The following is a 21,305-nucleotide window of genomic DNA, read 5'->3' on the forward strand; positions in this document are numbered from 1 at the left end:
CCTGAGTAGCCCTACATGTGCAGTAAATCCCAGTTGTTTCAGTAGCTTTCCATGTGTCTGTAAGTCCTGCTGAAGCTGCCTGTGTAATTACATTAACCTGCGGTAATTATGTGTGGATCCTCCTCACCGATCATGGCTAATATGTCTCAGGAGAATAGGATTCGTGAATTAGTTCGTTAATAATATATTAATTTGTGACCCTAACACTAACTATGGTGTTCAAGCAAGTGAATCGTCCATTTGACAAATAGGTTTTTCAAATATCTCTGAGTCTTTTTGCTGTTTTGGTCAAAGCTGCTGTGAAAATTACAGCAACCGAATAATGTTTTAGGAGTGACAGAGACCCTAAATTGTGAAATATTTGGGCACCCTGGGAGCACCGCAGACATATTTTTCCAATACTTTCGCTTCTTCACTGCCATCTAGGGTTTAGAGTTCATTTATTTGCACATGAAACGATGTCACGGCAAAAGAAACAGACTCACATTGTGCAGGTGTGATAAATACAGAAACTTCCATCTCAAACAAAACTGAGTGTGACAAACAAAAGTCAACAGAGCTGGATATCAGATTCTAAATGACAAACTCCAAAACAGGGGAAAAGATAGTATATCAAAAACATAAATGTAAAGGAGAAAAACAAAATAAAGTCAGCGAGACCAAACCAAAAAAACTAAAAAAGCTGGAATCAAAAGGGAGACTGACAGCGTGTGCTGATGTGTGTTCAAAGACTTAAACGGAAGAAGGAGAGAAACAGAAGAGAAGGTGCAGTGTGCTACGAGAGGAAAACTTCAGTCGGTTTAGCTCATCAGTCAGTTGACACGTACATCTATATTTGAACTGCAGAGGCATGTGACCTTATGAGAGAGTGGACGCATCTATTCTAGATGGTTGCTTTAAATTTGGAAATGAAGACAGTCCAGTAGATGCTCCTGTTTAGACGTAAATCTACTAAACGTCTGACATATACAGCAATTCTATAGTTATTATCGAGAAGCCTTTTCATGATAAAGCAGGAGAGAACAGGCTGAGAGTAACACATGCTGACATCATGACTAAATGTTTGCATCGTGACTTTTGATCGATGACTTAATAAGAGCGGCTAAAGTGTACACCCAACGTCAAAGCCACAATGTTCCCGCCCAACAATAATAATAATTAAAAAAAAAGCTTGAATAATGGATCATTTTTTGAAAGCATGCACTTAAAAACATTGCTAACAAACGGACATCTACAAATTCTGGACTTCTTGTGACGACAAAGCTTAATATTTTGAGCTTCAGACTTGTTCTGAGGTAATCTGCATGGTTGTAACACAGCTGTTATAGCAGGGAAGTAACGGGATGTAGATCATATGTTGGAAATGTGCATTACAGTCCAATAAGGTATCACAATAATTCCTTCAAAATCCAACCAGCCACTTTAAATGGAGCTCAGCGCATGTTCATTCAGGAGGACCATCGTCACGTCCATTCTTAATTCTCTCGCACTCTTTTTTATCAGCTGACTGCAGGTGCGACCAGTAAACCAATCAGCTTTGGCTCAATCTCAATCAGCCAATCATGCTGTGCCTGTCAAACTTTAAAACTGTCCTCCTCTCTTCTCTGCTCTCCTGTTCTCCCGGCTTCTCCCCCAGGCCCAGGCAGAGCCCATCCAGGTCCCCTTTACATTTCATCCAGATCTCCAGCATCCTCCTCTTCACGTCACCACCACCAGTGTCGAGACCCCGGCTGTTTTCCTATTCAAAGCTCACCCTCCTCAAACAATATCACGTTAGGGTCTAATCGCCAAAGACTTTCACATTTCTCACACTTCTTTTCTCACGTTTCTGCTGTGCACTTTGCAAATATAATTCCTTATTCATTCATTTGTATAGTCTCTCCTGATTGAAACAGTCTGATAACTAAAATCTCTCAGACATGAACATCACTCTTCCTCCTGACAAAGAACATCCGCACTGTACATAAGTGCTGATGCAGAACAGCAGCATATATACGAGAGCACCTGAGAGTGTATTACCAAGATTACACCATGGTCTACGCAGCATGAGGCAGAAGTACTGTTGCTATGGTTATCTGCAGTTCAATAAACATTGTGCACTGATTTAAAAAAACAGTTGACTCGAGCTGTGTCCGAAGTCGCATCATTGTTCCCCCATTCCCTACTCCCTGTACAGTGGACATCAATAGTGAACAGAGATTTCCAGACACTTACTAATTATCATCAGTGTCTTGGCGCATTGCATTGTGGGATTGACATCCCACGGTAGCCTGTATTCAATGGCTACTACTTTTGTCATTCTGTTGGATGAAGAATTGTTTTGTTATTATTGTATTGTTTTGAAGGGGCACTTACAGTATCACATTTACATAGTGAGAATTTGAACACTGAAATAAAACATCAGACATTAAATATAGTGCACTATATTGTAAATATGGAGGGATTTCAGACTGTGCAGCCATTTGTTTAAAGCATTATGTTATATGACTTTAATGGATCAGCATTTTGATGTTATCAAACCAATCAGCAAGGAAGATTTGGCTGTTTATTTTAGACATGGTTCTGCATGCGGATTAAAATCAAAGATGAATTACACACACGCTATCTTTGCCTATTTCACAAAATGTTCTTGTACACATACGCAACACTGTATTAGAACTTGCAGTATTTCCATCCCAATATGCTGTAAAATCCTTGAATTAGCGATAGATGTAGTCGACGAGGCCATATGTAGGAAAAAATACAGCAACAAAGACCAATTATCATATGATAAATCTGCCATAAAGTCTATCTTTTTGTATTTTTAATACTGTTGCATTCAACATCTACGCTCTCCCATCTTGTTTTTTCCTGCAGCCCTGCATGATGCACACATAATTTTTTATGTGGAAACCCATTTTATACGTCTGGCTGTTGGAGTTCAATAATGAGATGGGCTTTTAAGCGTGCTTCCTGGTAGTGAGGCTGACAGCATCTCTCTCCAGATGCTGTAAATGAATCCCCCTCCCCCCCTTGTTGAAACAATTGGATAGCTGCATCTTGCCCTTGGGCCAGCCTATCCTGGCCTTGTCAAGGGCACACCTCCCATCAATCACTGCGGGTTCAAAAAGTGAGTCACTGGGGACCTTAGGAGGAGATTCAAAAAAAAAAAAAAAAGAGGGTTGGAAAAAAAAAATGCCCTGCATGCAGGATGCCTCACCAACGCCTGACCCAGGGTTTTTATACTTTGCAGTCCACTGTGATACATTCTGGTGCAATTCTATCAGCATTTTTCTCCTTCATTTCAAAGTTGCTGAAAACAACACTTTGAATGGGAAGATGAAGTATGTCCTTTCTCCTGCATGCTATCTCTCACCACCCTTGCCCCCCCCCTCTGCCTGCCTACATACACACCTCATTTAATTCAAATAGAAAATCTAAGCGAAGGGAAAAGGAAAAAGCGCCCAGCTCGAGCATTTTTCCTTGTGTTTTTTTTCTGTAATAAATCACTGGGCATTCTCTCTTCATCAGGATAGATATCACTTGTACATACCCCAACATCCATTCTGTGATTCTGACAACACACCCACTGTTTTGCGCTGAATAGGCATTACTTAAAGACTGAATTACGATGGCCTCTGCTATCAGCCCATATGCAAAACAGCCCACCATTTGACATGTGGCAGCATACAGACTAAGAGATTGTTCTTCGTATTGCAAAAGTGTCCGCGGGCCTTGATAGAACTGCCGCCATATATCATGTAGTAGCGGCAGCTGCCAAAACGCAGGTTGCTACTGATGTCCTGCACGCATCAATCAGCGGTCACACTCACGGAGGGTAAAATAATGGTACGGGAAGCGATTTCTGCAAATAGCTGCACACGTGTGTGGACAGCGTTTAGTCTGTTATCTCACAGGACACAAAGGATAGCTTCAGATCAATTATACATGCATTACAGTAAAGTACATTACAAACTGAACGGAGAGTGCTGCGGCTCCTGCTGGTACTTACACGTCCCGGCTCTCCCTTTCATATTCGGTCAATTAAGTGTCTATTCTACTCGCCGGTACATACTGATCTGCAGTTTCACGCCTACATTTACTGCCTTTCCGTTACAAACAAAATCAAGCTGCAGCTGCGACTCATTTGGGTCAATGAGATCAGTGAAAAGCCAGGCTGCATATGGCAGACAGGGACAGGTGACCATATACTGTGATGACACGGCCACAGGCGGAGCTGCATCGTCACACTGGTTAAATGACCGCCACCTACAGCCAGAGATCAGGTGCTCACAGTTATGACCACAAAGCTGCCGTACGTAGGTTCTCGCATCTGTGTGGTCCTGGCACGTGTTGGTGCTTTTTAACGGTCAGGATCATTAAACTGTGAACGTGTATCCACTGATTCCTTAAAGACTCATCTCAAATTCGTTAACTGTACATTGTGATATATTCCCAGTAATTACAGAGCTTTCAGAGACGGCTGTCCTGTTGTGCTGTAACATGAATGCAGAACTGAGCAGCTACGGAAGCCAGCATGACTTTTAACAATCTGTACATTATAGAGGTGTTTGCATCTGATCTGAGGTTCCCAGTACATACAGTGGGCATATATACAGAAAGTCCAAAGGTGAAAATACACCATGTCATGAGGCGTCATGTGTCGTGCGCCAAATGACGCCTCTATAGGCGCACCAATAGGATGCACAGCAACACGTAAAGACATCACACAGCATGGGGAAAAAGACAACGGTTTCGTTGCCAATTGTCCTGGTAATTACAACATTGTGGGTCGCCCAGCCCAGGATATTGTGCGATCACTGAAAGAGGTGAGGAAGTCGAGCTGCAACAGAAGCAGAGAAGAAGGTAAAATACGAAGCAGCAAAGTGCAAAAAAGGTTTTTATCTGGTTTTTTTTTTTTTTTCAGGTGTGGCGGTTTTAACCCTTTGAGCCCTAGAGAAGGGAGAAGACTTAGCAAAACTATTATTAAAATATGGACATATATACTGATATTTATACATCTGAACAAATCTCACAAGTGTTCCCTTTATCATTTAGGGCTGCACGGTGGTGCAGTGGTTAGCACTGTCACCTCACAGCAAAAAAGGTTCCGGGTTCGAATCCGGTCCTGGGCCTTTCTGTGCGGAGTTTGCATGTTCTCCCTGCGCTTGCCTGGGTTCTCTCCGGCTTCCTCCCATCATCCAAAAACATGCACCTCAGGTCAGGTTACCTGGCGCCACGCTAGTGGCAGCCTGCTGCAGCATCTCCCCCCTGAGAGCCCCCCTGCTGTAGTGAAGACATTTCCCCTCGGGGATTAATAAAGTGTATAAAATCAAAAAATAAATAAAATCATTCTTTTTTTTAAATAATTTTTTATTGTGGTTCCAGAGATATAATCTTTTTATTATGGGTATGCAATTTTCGAGCAGAGGCCTAAAAAAATAGGTGTGTTTTACAAAATCCCACAAAGTCAAATAACTAAGTGGCTAATGATATTCTGTTTTCTTTTCTTTTTCAGGTGCAACATCGTTGCATCGCTGTTCTCACTGCTGGTGGTTCAGCTGCAGTCTTGAAAAAAGAAAAAAACATTCATAGCTGCTTTAACTCTTTAGTGTAATTTTTGTTATTTTATTGCTACATATACATGTTGATATATGTTAATGATGATGTTGCATCAATATGTTGACATAAAGCCTTCAGAGCTCTGCTAAAAGAACAAGGTAACTAGTTAACAGCACTGAACACACACTAATTTAAATATGGTACCAACATTTATGTCAATGCCTGATGTTTTGATATACAGTAAAGAGGTATTTAATTGACAATGCATGGGCCCTTGTGAGTGTCTCCATCAGCTTTTCAACTTAAATAATTTTCTTTCATAGCGCCAATAACCACAGTGAGCTATAGGACGGTATAGGACTATATATATATATATATATATAAATATTATATTTATCATATATATATATATATATATATATATATATATATATATATATATATATATATATATATATATTTTTTTTTTTTTTTTCAAATAAAGGAAATGCTCGACAACTCCAGAGAAACCCCTCGAGGATTCTCACAGTCACCTCTTTAATGCTTTCTGCATTATTCTCAGTGGAGCTATATGTCGCTGTGACACTACAGGTTGAGGACAGGATGTGTTCTTCTCTGCCCTTCCTCCCTAAAAGTGAACTTTCACTAACACATCTTGTACTGAAACATTTTCCACATAAAACTTTGAGGTCCTATATTCAAAGCTACCCAAAATAATCACAGATGAGATCATCACTTGCGATTTTCATCTGTCACATGGATTTCTAAAAATCTGCAGGGCTGGACAGCACTTCATAAATTACTCCAGTACAGTACCTTCTGTTAGACATCTACAGGCTCTCCCCCTTTCTTTGTCATCCTATTTACGCACATCCACAGCATACTCGGCAAAAATTCATTTTCTCTCCGCTGCACAGCTGACAAAATATCATTTAAGACACACTAAGCCAGTATCACTGTTCATTACACCAGACAAGGACAAAATAAGGAAGGAATGTGTAGCTCCGGAAAACATCGCAGAACTGTATTTGTGCCGATAATCGAAATTATTTTCCATGTTTGGAAAAGGAAGGACAGAAAAAACAATGCAAACGCTGACCTAATCAACAGCCACTGCAAAAGAAGCTGAATAGTATGAAACAGCCCCATGAACTACTGCACACACACACACACACAACAAATATGACTTCCACAGCAGTGTGTATTAACACTACAATATACTGTATATGCACATGAACAGTATTTAAAACAGACATGGCTGCTCCAGAGCATAATCATAAATATTCATGACATGTTTGTGTAACACTGTGACTTCATTTTAGTCTTGTAATATTAAAAAAGCAAATATTACAAAAATGTATTTGATGCTTGATCACCTGTTGTAACAAAATAAAAATAAACCAGGAGTTATACTTTGCCAGACTCCCTCATATATGACAACAGGGTCATTTAGCCAGTTACAACAGGAATAAAATTATACAGTGCCGCATCCTGGGTAAGTAAATCTAACATAAATTAAATAAGCTGTTTTTCGTTACGACTGATTGGTTGGAACTGATTTGCCTCCGTACAGATACACTTAGTTTCACATTAGAAACCTACCGGACCAGCTCAGTGGTTTTTTTTTTTTTCCCGTGACTTTCTTGCATGATAAAAAGAAGAAGATAAATGTGTACTTTAATCAGTTAAAGAGCTTCGATTCCGTTGCTGAGTGATTTCCCATTTAAAGTTGCATGTAGTGCAACGTGAAGCCGTATGCAATCACATTAAACACTGTGGCATGTACTTTACACTGATAGCCTCTTTAATGATGTACATTAGGGGCATTTTAGTTGCAGCAGTTTAAATAGTTCTAATCAGATTCAGGTAAGAATCAAACTCCTCATGTTACATATTGTATATATTTAAGTGGATTCATGTCTTTAGTCTGGTCTGGGGTGCTGAAGTATTGTCGACATCTGATTGGTCACTTGATAATATATTTTCTCTATGATTAGCTCAACTCAAAGTCACCATTTCAAAAGTGCTTGCATCAGAATACCCTCTGGACATTTGCTGACTATATTTAGTGGGTGGTGTTTTTTTCTATTTTACTTCATAATCATCACTTGTGTCATACATATAACATATACTTTATTCCTTCAAACAGCCGTGTACAGTCTGCTTCAAATAATTGAAAAATAAAACTGCACAGCACTTTTAGCTACATATTTATCCATAAAATCTGCAGACAATTAGTTTGAACACATTTGGCCCTTCGTAGTCTTGCACTTGGTCCGGGCTCAGCAGGAAGAATGGCATGTTCACAGCACTTGTGAGATGTCACCCCTTCATGCTTTGTTAATGGTGGAAGCTGAGATCATGAAAGCCATTCCCGCAATGATGACAGCTTGATTTGAAATATGTCCTCCAGAAGGACGAATGTGTGAATGAGGTGAGAGCTGAGCCGGGTCCCTCTTATCTCCTCCGACTGACTCTACGTTTGTTTTTGTTTTTTCCCTCGAGATCAATGCGGGGACTTGCTCTCACTAGAATCTGGAGCGAGTCTGCCGAGTGGCCGATTATTCGACATGATTCCAGGTCCATATATACAAATCAATAATGGCTACAGAAGCAGTGTCAGATCAACCCGGCCCTTTTTTTTCCTGATAGTATGAACTCTACTTAGCGCAGCCAATGACGCACATAGATCACATGCAGAAGAAGACCAGTATCATGACACCTCAATGAGTGGCACCAACTTCATGGCTATAGGTGCTACTTTATAATTCTGGAAACAAATGAAAGCGCATTTGATTTTTTGAAAATCAAAAAAAAAATCCTATATTAGACACCATTTGGGTGGCACGGTGGTGCAGTGGTTAGCACTGTCACCTCACAGCAAAAAAGGTTCCAGGTTCGAATCCGGTCCTGGGCCTTTCTGTGCGGAGTTTGCATGTTCTCCCTGTGCTTGCGTGGGTTCTCTCCGGGTTCTCCGGCTTCCTCCCATCATCCAAAAACATGCACCTCAGGTCAGGTTACCTGGCGCCGCGCTAGTGGCAGCCTGCTGCAGCATCTCCCCCCTGAAAGCCCCCCTGCTGTAGCGAAGAAATTTCCCCTCGGGGATTAATAAAGTGTATAAAATCAAAAAAACAAAAAAAAAAAATGCTGATGGTGATGCACACAGAGTAAGTTAACAGATGGTATAAAGGCAAAATTTAGGCTTGTGACAGGTTAGACTAAACATATTATGAAGTTGATTGTGCGGTTCTCAATACATGCCAAAGCTGCACGCCTGTCTTTATCACAATATAAAACAAACAGCCATACAAATATATTTTTTCCAAGGTATATATTCAATATATCCAAATAATATGGTCACTACAAGGTAACGGCGTATTTGTAAATGTACGCAGAGTCTGGTTAATAATTAAACAGGCTTCTTATGAAACTGATTTAGCTAGGTCATGTATTTCATTACTCTACTTAATAAATTTATTCAGATACATTTTATGGGTCATCACTTTATGAAAACCAATTCATCATACAGCGGGAGGCCATGTGTCAGAGAGACCCCACCGTGTGTTTCAAAGGGTTCGGTGATACCAAGGTGAGCTGTGTCATTCAGGACTGGGCCGTGTTTGTGGTCAAGACGAGGCAGAGAAATAATCATTTGATGCGGAGACATGGACGGTCTGGAGCCCTCTTGAATACCTTCATGTGTGCGCACGCATGCAAGGCTGTGTGAATGAGAGACGCGACATAAAAACGTGAGATGGAAAGAGGAAAATATATACCGAAGATACATGATGGCTTTCTAATTGCATTTAATTTGTGGATTCCTGTGATTTATTGTGATTAATCACCCATTTGTTCACATACATTGTTCAAACATACAGCACATATTGCCAAAGGACCGGGTTAATGTGAGACTCGGAGATAAATTGTTCCAGCTCGGATGCTTCTTTCTTAATGTGGAGCAAAAAGCTCAATGAGGTGCATGTAAATCGAGGAAAATGTCAAAGCTGCCAACCAAAAACTAAGAGAATCCTCTGAGTTACATGGCAATCTACAAGCATGTAAAAGAGCACTACTGCTGCATTTGGGTGATACATTACAATCAAAATGGCAACCACCGCAAGCGCCACCATCGACGGTCTACAGTAAAAGGTTCTGTTCATCATGTGAGGACGCTCTACTCTTTGAGTCTGAACTGTCTGTTGGTCGCTCGTCTTCTGGTTGATAACAGTTATGATACCAGGAACACTGAAGGCACGAGTGTTGCAGGTCTGGTGCAATCAGAACTCTTTCTGTATGGTTTGCATCAGCAGCTCGGTGCAGCTGTGCAGCACATGGTCATCTGCAGCATAAGCTGGTGTAGAAAACATGACAAATGTGTCCTGAAATATTCTCCAAACATCTTCCCAAGGCCCCATCTTCACTGTCTGAACTGCTTATTCTACTAAAGCATAAGGGGAATATGTTTCTATATGACATGTGCCATTCACTTCTGTGAAAGGTCACAGTTGAATGTTATCCCATTTTCTGTCAGTGTGGTATGAAGCAGGCTGTGGACTGTAAAAATTGCTGTGATTGGGGCCCTGAGTTCACTTTGAGCGAGCATCTGCAGCTCCAGGAAAAGATGACGAACACCTGCCTAATGAACGGACTCGTAAAATGAAAGTCAGGCCAGAGACGGTTTGGGCCCTCCCAGGCATGTGAGGAAGTGGAGGAGCCAATCTTTGATTTGCTGAACACTGGGAACAGGATTTCACTTTGTTCTCCTACCGCCTTGTTTATGTTGAGCCAACAGACAGGCAGGGCTTCTCAGATGAAAGTGATCCAGATTATTCTCGTGTATTTCCTCCATGATTTGTGATCGGTCACAGAGGAGGTATCGCTCTGGTCCCTAACAGAGTGCTTCCATCTTTCAGACAATGTTTTTGCCACCATAAAGCATACAGTATGGGACAACAAAGGGGTCCCTCCACTATCCAGAGCCTACATTTCTGCGCAAGCTTACATGATAATTTACAACAAAAAAACATTGTCTAAGGGACACAAACATTGTAACAGGTGTATGTTGTACGGGTGCAACTGAGTTGTGAAGGTTCAGTTCTTTATTCTACCTTAGGTTATGGACACAAAGGCCCTGAAGCTCATCAGACATTTTACAATCCATGTCATAAAGGTGTGTCCATAGAGACCGTGGGGTTTTTCTGTATGATGTATTGACAGCACAGGAGGTTATTATGATGTTTGCATCATATAGTAATAACCAAGCAGTCGAGCTGAATGTATGACCATCAGTGCTTCTGGAACAGCGTCCTATTTATAGCAGGATCAACTGTAGAAATGCCTCTAAAACCTTGCCAAAGAAGTTTACCATGTGCAAAAATGAACTGAGCTCAAACAGGGTCTTGGGACCAGTGGGTACAAGCCCACTGTGATGATTGTGCTTTCCCACAATCACTCTATGTGTCTGAAATATATTTCTCTTTTAGCATAGCCCAGTATCTCAAAGACTCTCAAGCACCTGATCCAGTTTTGCAAGAAGCTCTGCCCATTGTGACTCTGGTAATCAAAATGTTGTAGAGACGCACACACATACAAGGAACCCCTTGCAGCAGAGTGTCCACCGATCACTGAAAAACGGGGCTGGCTGCCACAAATACAAGGCCAAGTGGCCAACTGTGTGCCATGGAGGGCCGACAGTCTGTTCTCCCCAGCTGGTGATTTTACCTGCGCGTTCTTTCACTCTACTCGTGCAGAGTGCTAATCAGTGGGAGGGTTCTTTGATTTGATGGAAAACCTGCGGTTGCACTTCAACAAATTCTTTTTAGTGTTGGGGTCACCTGGGAAAATGCTCTGACCCAGTAAACCAAATTCAGTGCAAATACTCAATCTCTTTCTTCCTGTACTTTTCTCCTAATGTCCCTCAGGGTGCCATGTGACGTTTCTGACACTTGTAAGAGCATGGTGAGGCCACTGGGTTGACTTACAGCCTCAATTTGATGCCAATGACGGTTCACAAATCCTCCGTTAGTCTTTGGATATTATGGTGTACTGGCCAGTAACATGCGTGTGGGAGTGAGGGGGGGGGTAAAGGGGGGTCGATAACATGTCCATATTGTCTACTACATCTCCTCAGTGGTGATTGACAGTGACAATCCAAATCCGTCTCAAATGTGACGACCCAGTACATTTATAGCCCCGCTTATATAATATATCCAGCATGTTCTGCAGTCACCTCCAGGTCCTCAAGAAATCTCCCGCATTGTCCTCAAAGTCAGAGAGGGGGACTCCCACAACAGATGGCACAGCATCATCATTAAAGCTTTCAGACCATCCCGTCTTAGAGCATGTCATCAAACTCAACACTAAAGTAACAGCGCTCTGACAACTGCTGCAGCCCTGCCACAACAGAGGCTGCTCTTACGTCCTAGATTGGCTCCGAACTTTGAAACTCCGGACTATCAAGGGGGCTTCAGACCTGTAGTCCCCATTTGCAGGAAGTACTGCGTCCCATTTTCTGCTTACACGCTGTCCGGGTTTTAGGTCTCTCCACACATTTACTGACACTCCCAAACTGGGTCATACTGCCATGAGCTCTATTTTCCCATTCATCCTGAGACAGCCTCACACATTCACTTGAATCATCTGCCTAACCAGCTGACGTGACCAACAAAACCATGCGCTCGACCAAACTGCTCAAAGGAATACTTTTCAGGGACCACAACATCATTTTCTTCATTTTAAGCCATGTTAAATTCACCAAAAGTAATTCATACCTCGATGTCAGAACAGGCTTACAGGAAGACAAGAAGTAGTTACAAAACTGTACAAGAAGACAAATGTTTCTAAATTTGTTTGTTGACAATCATGTAAAGTTTTGATATCATGCGGGATCCACTTCTTTAAAAAGCATTTGCTGCTGAGTTAAAGCTACTTAAAATGTCATTAAAATTTAGTAAACAGAAGTAGCATACAAGAGGCATTAATGAATCAGAACATGACAGTGAGAGACTGGAACTAAAATGGGTTTCATTCTTATTTCATTATGGTGCAATATTAAATGGGAGAAGATAAACCTCATCAGCACAGAGGCAGCAAGCAAGCAAGTAGCAGTGGCAAACACTATGTGACTGACTATAGTGACATGATCAGCCAAGCATTTCTTAAAGGTGACATGAGTCAGTTTTGTCTGTAAATGGCTGTTAACAAAAACCAACAAACATTTCCAACATGTAGCCTGACGACATAAAGCTCACGTTAATGACAGAGGCAGCGTGCAATGCAAACATGTATGTCCTTTTTACTATTGCAACCCAGTTTTTACTTTAGGTATTGGATTAAGTAGTCGTAATTAGTATGAGGCAGCATTTTTTTTAATTTTACTCTCTTATATCTCATTACTCCCAAAGAATATAAGTACACAGTAGCCTAGTGTCATAGTGAAGTTAAATGACTCCAAATAGGCAATTGTCAGACTCTCCAGGAAACCATGCACTTGCGATATCAATAATTAATGCAAATTCTACCAATCACGGCAATACTTGCAAGCCCTTTCATTTTTGCAAAATTTACACAATTTCTTCAAAATAAAGATACTCAATAGAAGGTCTGCTGAACGTATTAAGGCACAAAGTACGCTTTTAGGAAACCTCCTTATTTACAGTTAGCAAGGCTCTTCAAACCACATGTTGGTTGATCGGAGAAAAAAAAGGGGGAAACGGGAAGTGACGGGGTTTCTGGGAAATGTGGTCTTAATGGGAATTAGGCTACCAATTGTTAGACTTTCCTGTGTTAGTCTAATAATACAGTTAAGTTACAATTGTGTTAAATTGCATGAGTTGTATACACCCTTCTACTTGCAGGAGATGGCACTTAGTTTTTGTGCATGCAGTGCGTGTTGAACTGATATTATTCATAAAGCGTTTAAAGTGCCTATATTTAAAGAAGATGTATTCACTACTGCATTCAACGCTTTTATGACTCTGAGCCCTATGGTTCCTTAACCATAAATATTTCCATATATTTCTATAATAAAAATTCTCATTAAAAAAAAAAATTCTAAATATTTTTCCGGTCTGCAATGCTCTGGTTTAACTTACATAATTTAAATCCATGTAATGCATCATTTAGATTTTTATGAAAGTTGTGTACTATCATTCAGCTCTATGAACATGGACAGTTTCTTAGGATGTTACAACTAAGAGCTATATAGAAAACAGATGCATACATCACGTATGATCAAATATCACAAATCCACCGTTTTCCCTGCAAGATTTAAAACTAAATTGAAAAAAATAACAACGATAATTACAGGAAAATTCAGTTCCCCTTCAAAATCCTGAATGATGGCAAAGCTGCCATCTGGGTCTCTTGACCATTTCAGAGCTCTTCGACTGAATTCCAGTTTGGCTCCCAGATCAATGGAGGGAGGAGGGCAGTGTCTGAGCAGAGAGACTGTAGAGTGGGCTTTTCATCTGGATGTCCTGGTGCTAAGGCCACCACACATCAGTAAAACCATATGGCATCACTCTTGGCAACCTCTCTCTGGCCATTCAAACCACAAGCTTTTTACATCAACACACACTTTTGGGCTAGTTTTTTTTTTTTTTTTTTAATTATCATTACTATTATTATTTCAAATATGAGTGTTGGGCAGGCTGTGAGGAGCCCCAGTCAGTGTCCAGCAGTGTGCCAAATTAAAACCCTCTTTGTTGAATCTCGAGCGCTGAAGGTCGTCAGCAGTTGTGTCACAGCAGAAGTAGCTGACTGATGTTGGAAATATCAAGACATGATGGACTACAGCTCGCTGGCCTGAGGGTAAAGCACAGCTACTCTCTGCCCGGGATACTCTCGCTTTAAAACTTGCTCTACCCATTCGAACACCATCACAGCCTGCAAGACAATAGCAGCCTAGAACCAACAGATCTTCAATAAACCATATATATTAATGATGATTAAATGGGAAAACCAGAAATCAGCACAATTCCTCATTTATTTCCTGACATTTCCTCTTTGAATTTACAGTGATAAAAGTAAGTGTTGCATGATTTCTGTTACTCCATTTGTTGTTTGATATGCTCTTAAATGTGTTTTAACAGCAGCGCAAAGAAAAAAATGACATATAAACCAAGGCTGCCAATATGTTGTTGACTTGTTTACTCCGTGAAGATATGAGTTTTCTTTTCTTTCAATGTTGCAGAGGAAGGGTAATTGAGGCTACTTTGTCCCTTTGTGTTCATACATAATGTAATACAGTAAGTATGCACCTTTCACCCGATCTTGTGCTCATAATTAATGTATACTTTGGTAATTTACTGTGGACATTAAGTGTGTTTTGAATTGCTGTGTACGATATAATGGCAAGGTGAAATCATTTTTAAAATATTTTCTGGTTGTTGGTCAAATCTACAAAAGAGCTTTCTGTGCCCTTTTCTCTGCTTTGACTTGTACAAGTGGTGTGCTGCATCACTGTCGCCGCTGAGGAGGACAATAAAGATGAGTTCAAAACAGAAGGGGAAAAAAAACACAAAAAAAACCTCTTCAAAGTATTTTAGATTTGCCCAAATTAGTGCCAACTGTTGCAGCAGCACGAACGTAAACACCAGAGAGAAAACACAAAGACTTGGCATTGTTCATGCAGCAGGTACACAGGTATGGAGCTACATGAATGGGGCAGAGGAATGTGTGACTATGTGACAGAAAAACTGACTTTAAACACAGTTTTTTTTGCATCTGAGTGATACATAATATTTTTAAAAGGGACCGGGTCTCGCTCACTGATAATACGCCAACTAAAACTGGCTGCAAATGTGAAAACTAAATGTTAAATGTTTAAAACTACCATTAAGCATTATGAGACTGTTTCAACAGTCGGAAACAAAAATGATGTTTATTTGCTCTCGTTTCCTTCCACCGAATCTAAGAAACAAGTCTGGATGGGCAGCGCTCCAATACACAGAACGAAGACGTAACGTCGACTATAACATATTTTTACAATGGTTAACATCCGACTAACGCATCTTGGCACACAAGCCTTCATCAGAGCATCTGCTTTTGGCAAAGCACCCAAACAGAGGAAGGTTAAATGAGGAGTCGCACCCGCTATATGTTTTTCAGCGCTTGCTCTCATCCTCATCAAGTGTGGTGTAGTCGCAGGAGTGACAAGCTGCTACCTGCAGCGTCATTTAAAAAGATCCTGGTGAACAATATTCCTTATAATAAACACAATTTAGACCGTGTCTGTTAAACATAATACTTATTAGCCAAACAAAATGGAAATGTATACAATTCTACATTTAAAATTGAACTCTATAGTCTACAAACTGCACAGTGATTGTGGAAGTTCATGTATCCTGTAATCAGGACATGATTTTGTTTTATGTAGTCTATGTTTTTACACACGACCTGTCTGCACAGCATATTCACATATTTTGTCTCTGCCTAACATTCATTAAAGATTGTTTTCAATAAGCTGATCTATTTGCTAACTTTAATAAGTTATACACATAATCCACTGTTGCACCCATTAATGTAGTTAATTGGTAATAGGGATGCTTTTCTTTCCTGTTGACAGACATATGATGATGATATGATGAGATCCTGGTAAAAACAGAAACATTTGACAAGTAAGTGGGGACCATCATGAATTTTGCAAGCATTTTTTTGAGCCATGCAACACTTGCAAAATTAATTGAGGACAGACATCTTATTATGTTTTGCTGCTCTCCTTAAACCGACATCCCACTCATGCCCTGAGAGCCTCCTTCGCTCTTTGTTTCTCAGACAGTAACAAGCAGCCATAGTAGCTTTTTCTGAATACAAAGTTTTTGGAGTGTGTTTACTGAGAACAATGAAGCGGCTGCTGAGATGAATTAGTGCAGTCTTGAATACTGTATTGAATTAAAGAGTCTTCACTATGGCTGTCAGTCAGTGTTGAGCTGTGACGTAATTGGTTAGCGGCCTCGCACAGACCGGGCCCCACATGCTAACGTGAAAAACAACCAGACAACCTCTCTCTATTCATCTTCTTTTCTTTTTTTTCCTCTCCAAACTTTTCCAAACCTTTTTTTTTTTAACATCAAAGTGTCCAAGTATTGAGGTAAAGCACTAACAATAAGCTAGAGTGCTGTTCAAGTGTCCAACTACTTTTACTCTGCTTAACATCTTTTGTGGTTAAATAGCTTCAGGAAAACAATCAACCCAACCGACGAACACAAAAGTTGTTCCCTATGCCATACACAGTTTCCAGTCAAAGTTAATTGGGCAAATGTATGAGCCATAAAACATCTGCGATCATAAGGAAATTAGAAATCTATACATTCACTCTACTGGGTTTGACTGCTCTTCTCCATGTGCGCCCTACTTCCCGAGGAGCAGCCATCTTCGATATATGAATAGATGCATAGTAATGACATGGTGGCAGTCACTTCAAAGCTCTCCCCTATATTTCACCGCAGGGGCCAACCCTCGGACGGATTTCAGAGGGTTGACTCGTAAATATCCTCACGTCCGAACCTCGACTCGTAAAAGACCCCCCCCACCCCGACAAACGGAGCCCGAGCCCCCAAAATCAGGTGCGAGTCGCAACACGTACCTCCAAAATCGGGCCTTAATCGGATGTCATATCCCTTCAGCAACTTGTCCACGGTGGCCTTGGCCACAGACATTCCGGAGCTTCCAGTGGAGGAGCTGAGGGGCAGAAAGCACAAGCCATGTTCAAGCAACAAAAACAGGACAGCGTGACACTTTTGTCACACATTTTGTGTCTCAACAGCTCACCCGCTGTATAGAGAAGCATGGAAATTATTCATGCACAAAATCTGCGCTTATGACACGAATGCCACCTTTAAAAAGGAAGCCGCAGTGAGGCTTTACAGAGAGGAGGCATAAAGCAGCACAACATACAAATGGATCCGTGCGCGCAGGGCTTCAACATATTTCGTCCACTCTCTTCTCAAGTCAGTCAACCTCACTTTTACATTCTTGACCGTCGCCAATAAAACAAGACAATCGCACCACAAAAGAATGACAGCAATTTTCAAGTGCATCCTATATAATTGTAAAAGCATTCTGACACCTGTGCTGTTGTCATAGGGACGGTTTCAAAATGTGACCCCTTGCCGCCCCGCCCACAGCGTATTCATCTAATCAGCTGAGAGGATGCGATGATGATACACCTGTCAAGCATCTTTTTTTTTTTTATTTTTTATTGATGTCAGTCCTTCAAAACAATGACCATAAAAGTAACAATGTCACAGGTTCTTTGGCTCAGCATCAGTTAGAGCCCCAGCCGTGTATCTCGTGTATTTAAATAAGCGCGGGGTTATATCACAGCCTCCCATTAGGCTGTCAGCCAGCCTCGCCGGTCTGAGCCCGGGGACAGACTGTCTCCGGGAGGAGCGTATAGTCCGCTCGAGTCTGACTGACACCTATAACATTGGTGCCATGACCTGCATCACCTGACCGAGACCAGCTCTCCAGCTGAGGTTCCTCCTCACGGGGGAGGGTGCGGAACGAGTGCCGAGGGGGGAGGAAGTGGGTTCAAATCGCTCCCTTGGTAGGAGCACTAGCCCCTCGGCTCAGGCAGGGAAGCACTGTTCAATTAGTTCATAGGTACTGCAGCTGTTCATCAAGCCGGCCGGCTCCACGACTTTGTGGGTTTGACACCTGAGAGCATCGTTACGGGGGAATATGTGAATAACACATGCAAGATAACGCCCCTTTTTCTTCCCCCTGCCATTTGTTATTCAGGGGTGTTATAGTAAAATCCAAAAAAAAAAGTGCAGCCCAGTTCTCAGTGAGCACTTAAATCTCACAAGTGAGGTTGCTGCAGACGAGGAAAGGGAGTAGGCCACAGGGGATACACATCAGTGCCTTTATCATCACAAGAATAAAGGAGCTGATCAGGAGATTCTGACTGTGATCATGTTCACGAAAGCTCGTGCGGTCATTAATGCTGTAAACATAAAAAGGCCTTGACAGGAGCTTATTTTATTGGAGCTTTGCTTTCTGTGTGAGGAGCAACAGAAGAAGAGGACCTGCTGGATTTTTTTTTTTTTTTCTTTTTTTTTTTTCCATTTTCATTGATTTGGTTCCGGTCAATAAAATGGGCAATTAAGACAATTATATGAATAAGCACATTGTAAATAAGTACGCTTGCAACCGAGTGGCTCCAGCAGCAGCGTAGACTCACATCTCGCTGTTTACCACAGCGTGATCAAAATCGATGATCGGCTGATTGATCCTATCATTTAATCATCACTTAAGCCTACTGGAGCACTGAGGGATGTGGTTTGAAGCAGGGAGAGTCGCTCTATCCAACACACACACACGCACGCACGCGCACACGCACATCGGGAGCAGGCTACGTTTCACAATAGGCTTGATAAAGTGCACGCGCATGTTTTTGCGCGCGCCACAGCTCCGTCTAATAGAGCATATATCGGCAGCGATGCCCCTAATAAGTAGGCCTGGGTACCCCATTAATGCGATTTGCCACATCTCAGCCTTTTATTGACCGTTAATCACGTCTATTGGTTTGAAAGGTGTTTTTTTTTTTCCTTTTCTTTTTTTTTTTTTTTTTTTTTTTACTTCAAGCGACGTTTTCTTACCTTTGAACAAAGCATACGAAGGACAAAGCCGCCAGAGCAGAGAAAATTCCACATAATTTATCTTCTTGACGACCCAACATCTCCACAAATCCTTTCATATAGTTTCTATAATCCAACCAGTCCTGTGGTCCTCCCGAAAATGCACAAAGTAAAAACTGGCAATCAAAAAATAATTGCCTTTTAAAAATATCGAATAAACTAGCCTACATCTACGCATGCGATGTCTTCATTAAAATCGGCTTCTGGATTTGAAAAATCTGGTAATTGGCCCCCGCTGTTTTCCCCAGCTATGGAAATCCGTGCAGGTCACAGAGCCCCTCGACCAACACCAGAAGATCAGACATCTTGCTCAAAAAACTGCATACACAATACTTTTAAAAGTGATGACAAGTATTCTTCCCCTTAAAAAAACAAACACTGGCATGAATGACTGAGCAGCAGCCTCTTGATGATCAAATTGGTGGATGAAATTTCCCAGTCCAAATCTGCAGAAGAGGCATGGTTCCAGCGATGCTCCGGCGCCAGACTATTCCACAACGTGATGTTGTTAAAAGATATTTGTTTGAGCTGGATACGCTGGTCGGCTGGAGGGGAGCGGTGGGTTTAAAAAAAAGAAAAAAGAAATCTTCATTCCCTTTTTTTTTTTTTTTTTCCCCCGTTGCTGCTGCTGCTGCTGCTGATGATGTAGATCAGCGCAAAGTCACTGAGGGGAAAATGCACATTGAAAAAAAAAAAGCACTGGGTAATATCTGATGCAGACGTCAGAGCAGGCTATATCACTCCTCTGGTGAAAAAAAAAAAAAAAAATTAGATGCCGAGAAATATGGATGGCCCCTGATACGCCAATGCATGTATCACACCGGCGGATTACATGTCAAAGATGCAAACCTATCTGAAAAGTCCACTTGGCTCCGCTGTCCAGCGGTAAATGGCGTTTGAACGCGTTAATGTGGTCCGTTCGTCTTCTCCTCGAAACACTGAACCAATGTCCAAACACTCATGGCGAGGGAATCTCGTCTCCTTTTTCCTGCGATTTTTTTTTTTTTTTTTAGTTTTTAGTTGAAATTTAAAATAATGTCCTAGAGGGGGTGGGGGTGGGGGGGTGGGGGGGGGGGGGGGGGTGGGGTGGGGTGGGGGGGACACCTGAGGTGAATTCCTTAGCGACAGGCTGTTGATGCGCTCAATTGTCTGTCTATTCTCTCTGAAGCGCATTAGGATGCTGGGAGTGTGTGCCGGTGCGTTTTCATGCATTTCTTCCACTTTGCCACTTTTTTTTTTTTTTTTTTTTTTCAAAAACACACTCTCACAGAGGCACGCGCGTAAACGCACTCACACACAGTTCAGATGCGCGCACACACACACACACACACGCGCGCGCGCGCGCGCACACACACACACACACACACACACACACACACACACACACACACACACCCAACAATCTTTCTTTATTTCTTTATTTTCTTATCAAGCAACAGGACTCGTTCTCTTTGTATTTGAAACATACAAACCCTTACTGGAAATTGCCAACACGCGCACATCACAATTCAAGAATCACACAAGCTTGTGTTTTATACAGAGGAGGAGGTTGGTTTTTTTGTTTTTTTTTCAGGGATCTCTGTGCTGTCCAGTTGCTAAGCAACCCAGCCAGCACTGATGCAGTTGTGGTGATTCGAAGGCTATGCGCAAAGGCTCATTTAAAGGAGTAGACCCAGTGCTGTCACCACTGTGGTGTCAGTGGGACAAAAGCAGACAGCAACTGATGTACCATGGAGCCATTTCTGTTACAATGTGTGTGTGTGTGGGGTGAGGGGGGGGCATTTACAACAATGCAAGAAATGTGGCGTGTCAGGGGTATCACACTCTACTTTTGCTCCATCATCATTGTGCTCCTCTTCATCATCAACCTCATCACCATCATTGTCAGGGCCTGTGACGAATCAAGACAAGTCAATCAGTCGACAGCTTCAGATATACATCTTATACTTGGAAACATTTGTTGCTATGCTGAATATTCGCTCCTGTCCTTCGTACAAAGGAAAATTCACTTTATCCCTCCCACAGGTGATGTCACAGCTGTGAATAAAAAAAGGTATGAGGTGGAAAATTAAAAAAAAATTAAAAAAAAACTATTTGATTTACTTTTCTGGAGATATTTTC

The 21,305-nt window shown here is 41.6% G+C and overlaps 1 protein-coding gene across 2 annotated transcripts in view; it reads right to left on the bottom strand.

Annotated features, from left to right (window-relative positions):
- Positions 1-20,222, bottom strand: part of gabrb4 (gamma-aminobutyric acid type A receptor subunit beta4) — a 60,117-nt gene extending 39,895 nt beyond the window's left edge. Inside the window, exons 1-2 of one of the 2 annotated variants that reach the window (XM_069700636.1) lie at positions 19,146-20,222; positions 17,129-17,223 (exon numbers count right to left, since the gene is read on the bottom strand). In XM_069700636.1, the coding sequence (XP_069556737.1) occupies positions 17,129-17,223; positions 19,146-19,243 (193 nt within the window). In that variant the 5' untranslated portion in view covers positions 19,244-20,222. The remainder of the gene's footprint in view (positions 1-17,128; positions 17,224-19,145) is intronic. The other variant, XM_069700635.1, reaches the window with a different exon arrangement.
- Positions 20,223-21,305: the final 1,083 nt, after the last annotated feature.

The sequence above is a fragment of the Brachyistius frenatus genome, unplaced genomic scaffold, assembly GCF_029030835.1.
Source record: "Brachyistius frenatus isolate BFR_SWC_R1_liver_20210118 unplaced genomic scaffold, ASM2903083v1 Contig_34, whole genome shotgun sequence".
Taxonomy (NCBI): Eukaryota; Metazoa; Chordata; class Actinopteri; family Embiotocidae; genus Brachyistius; species Brachyistius frenatus.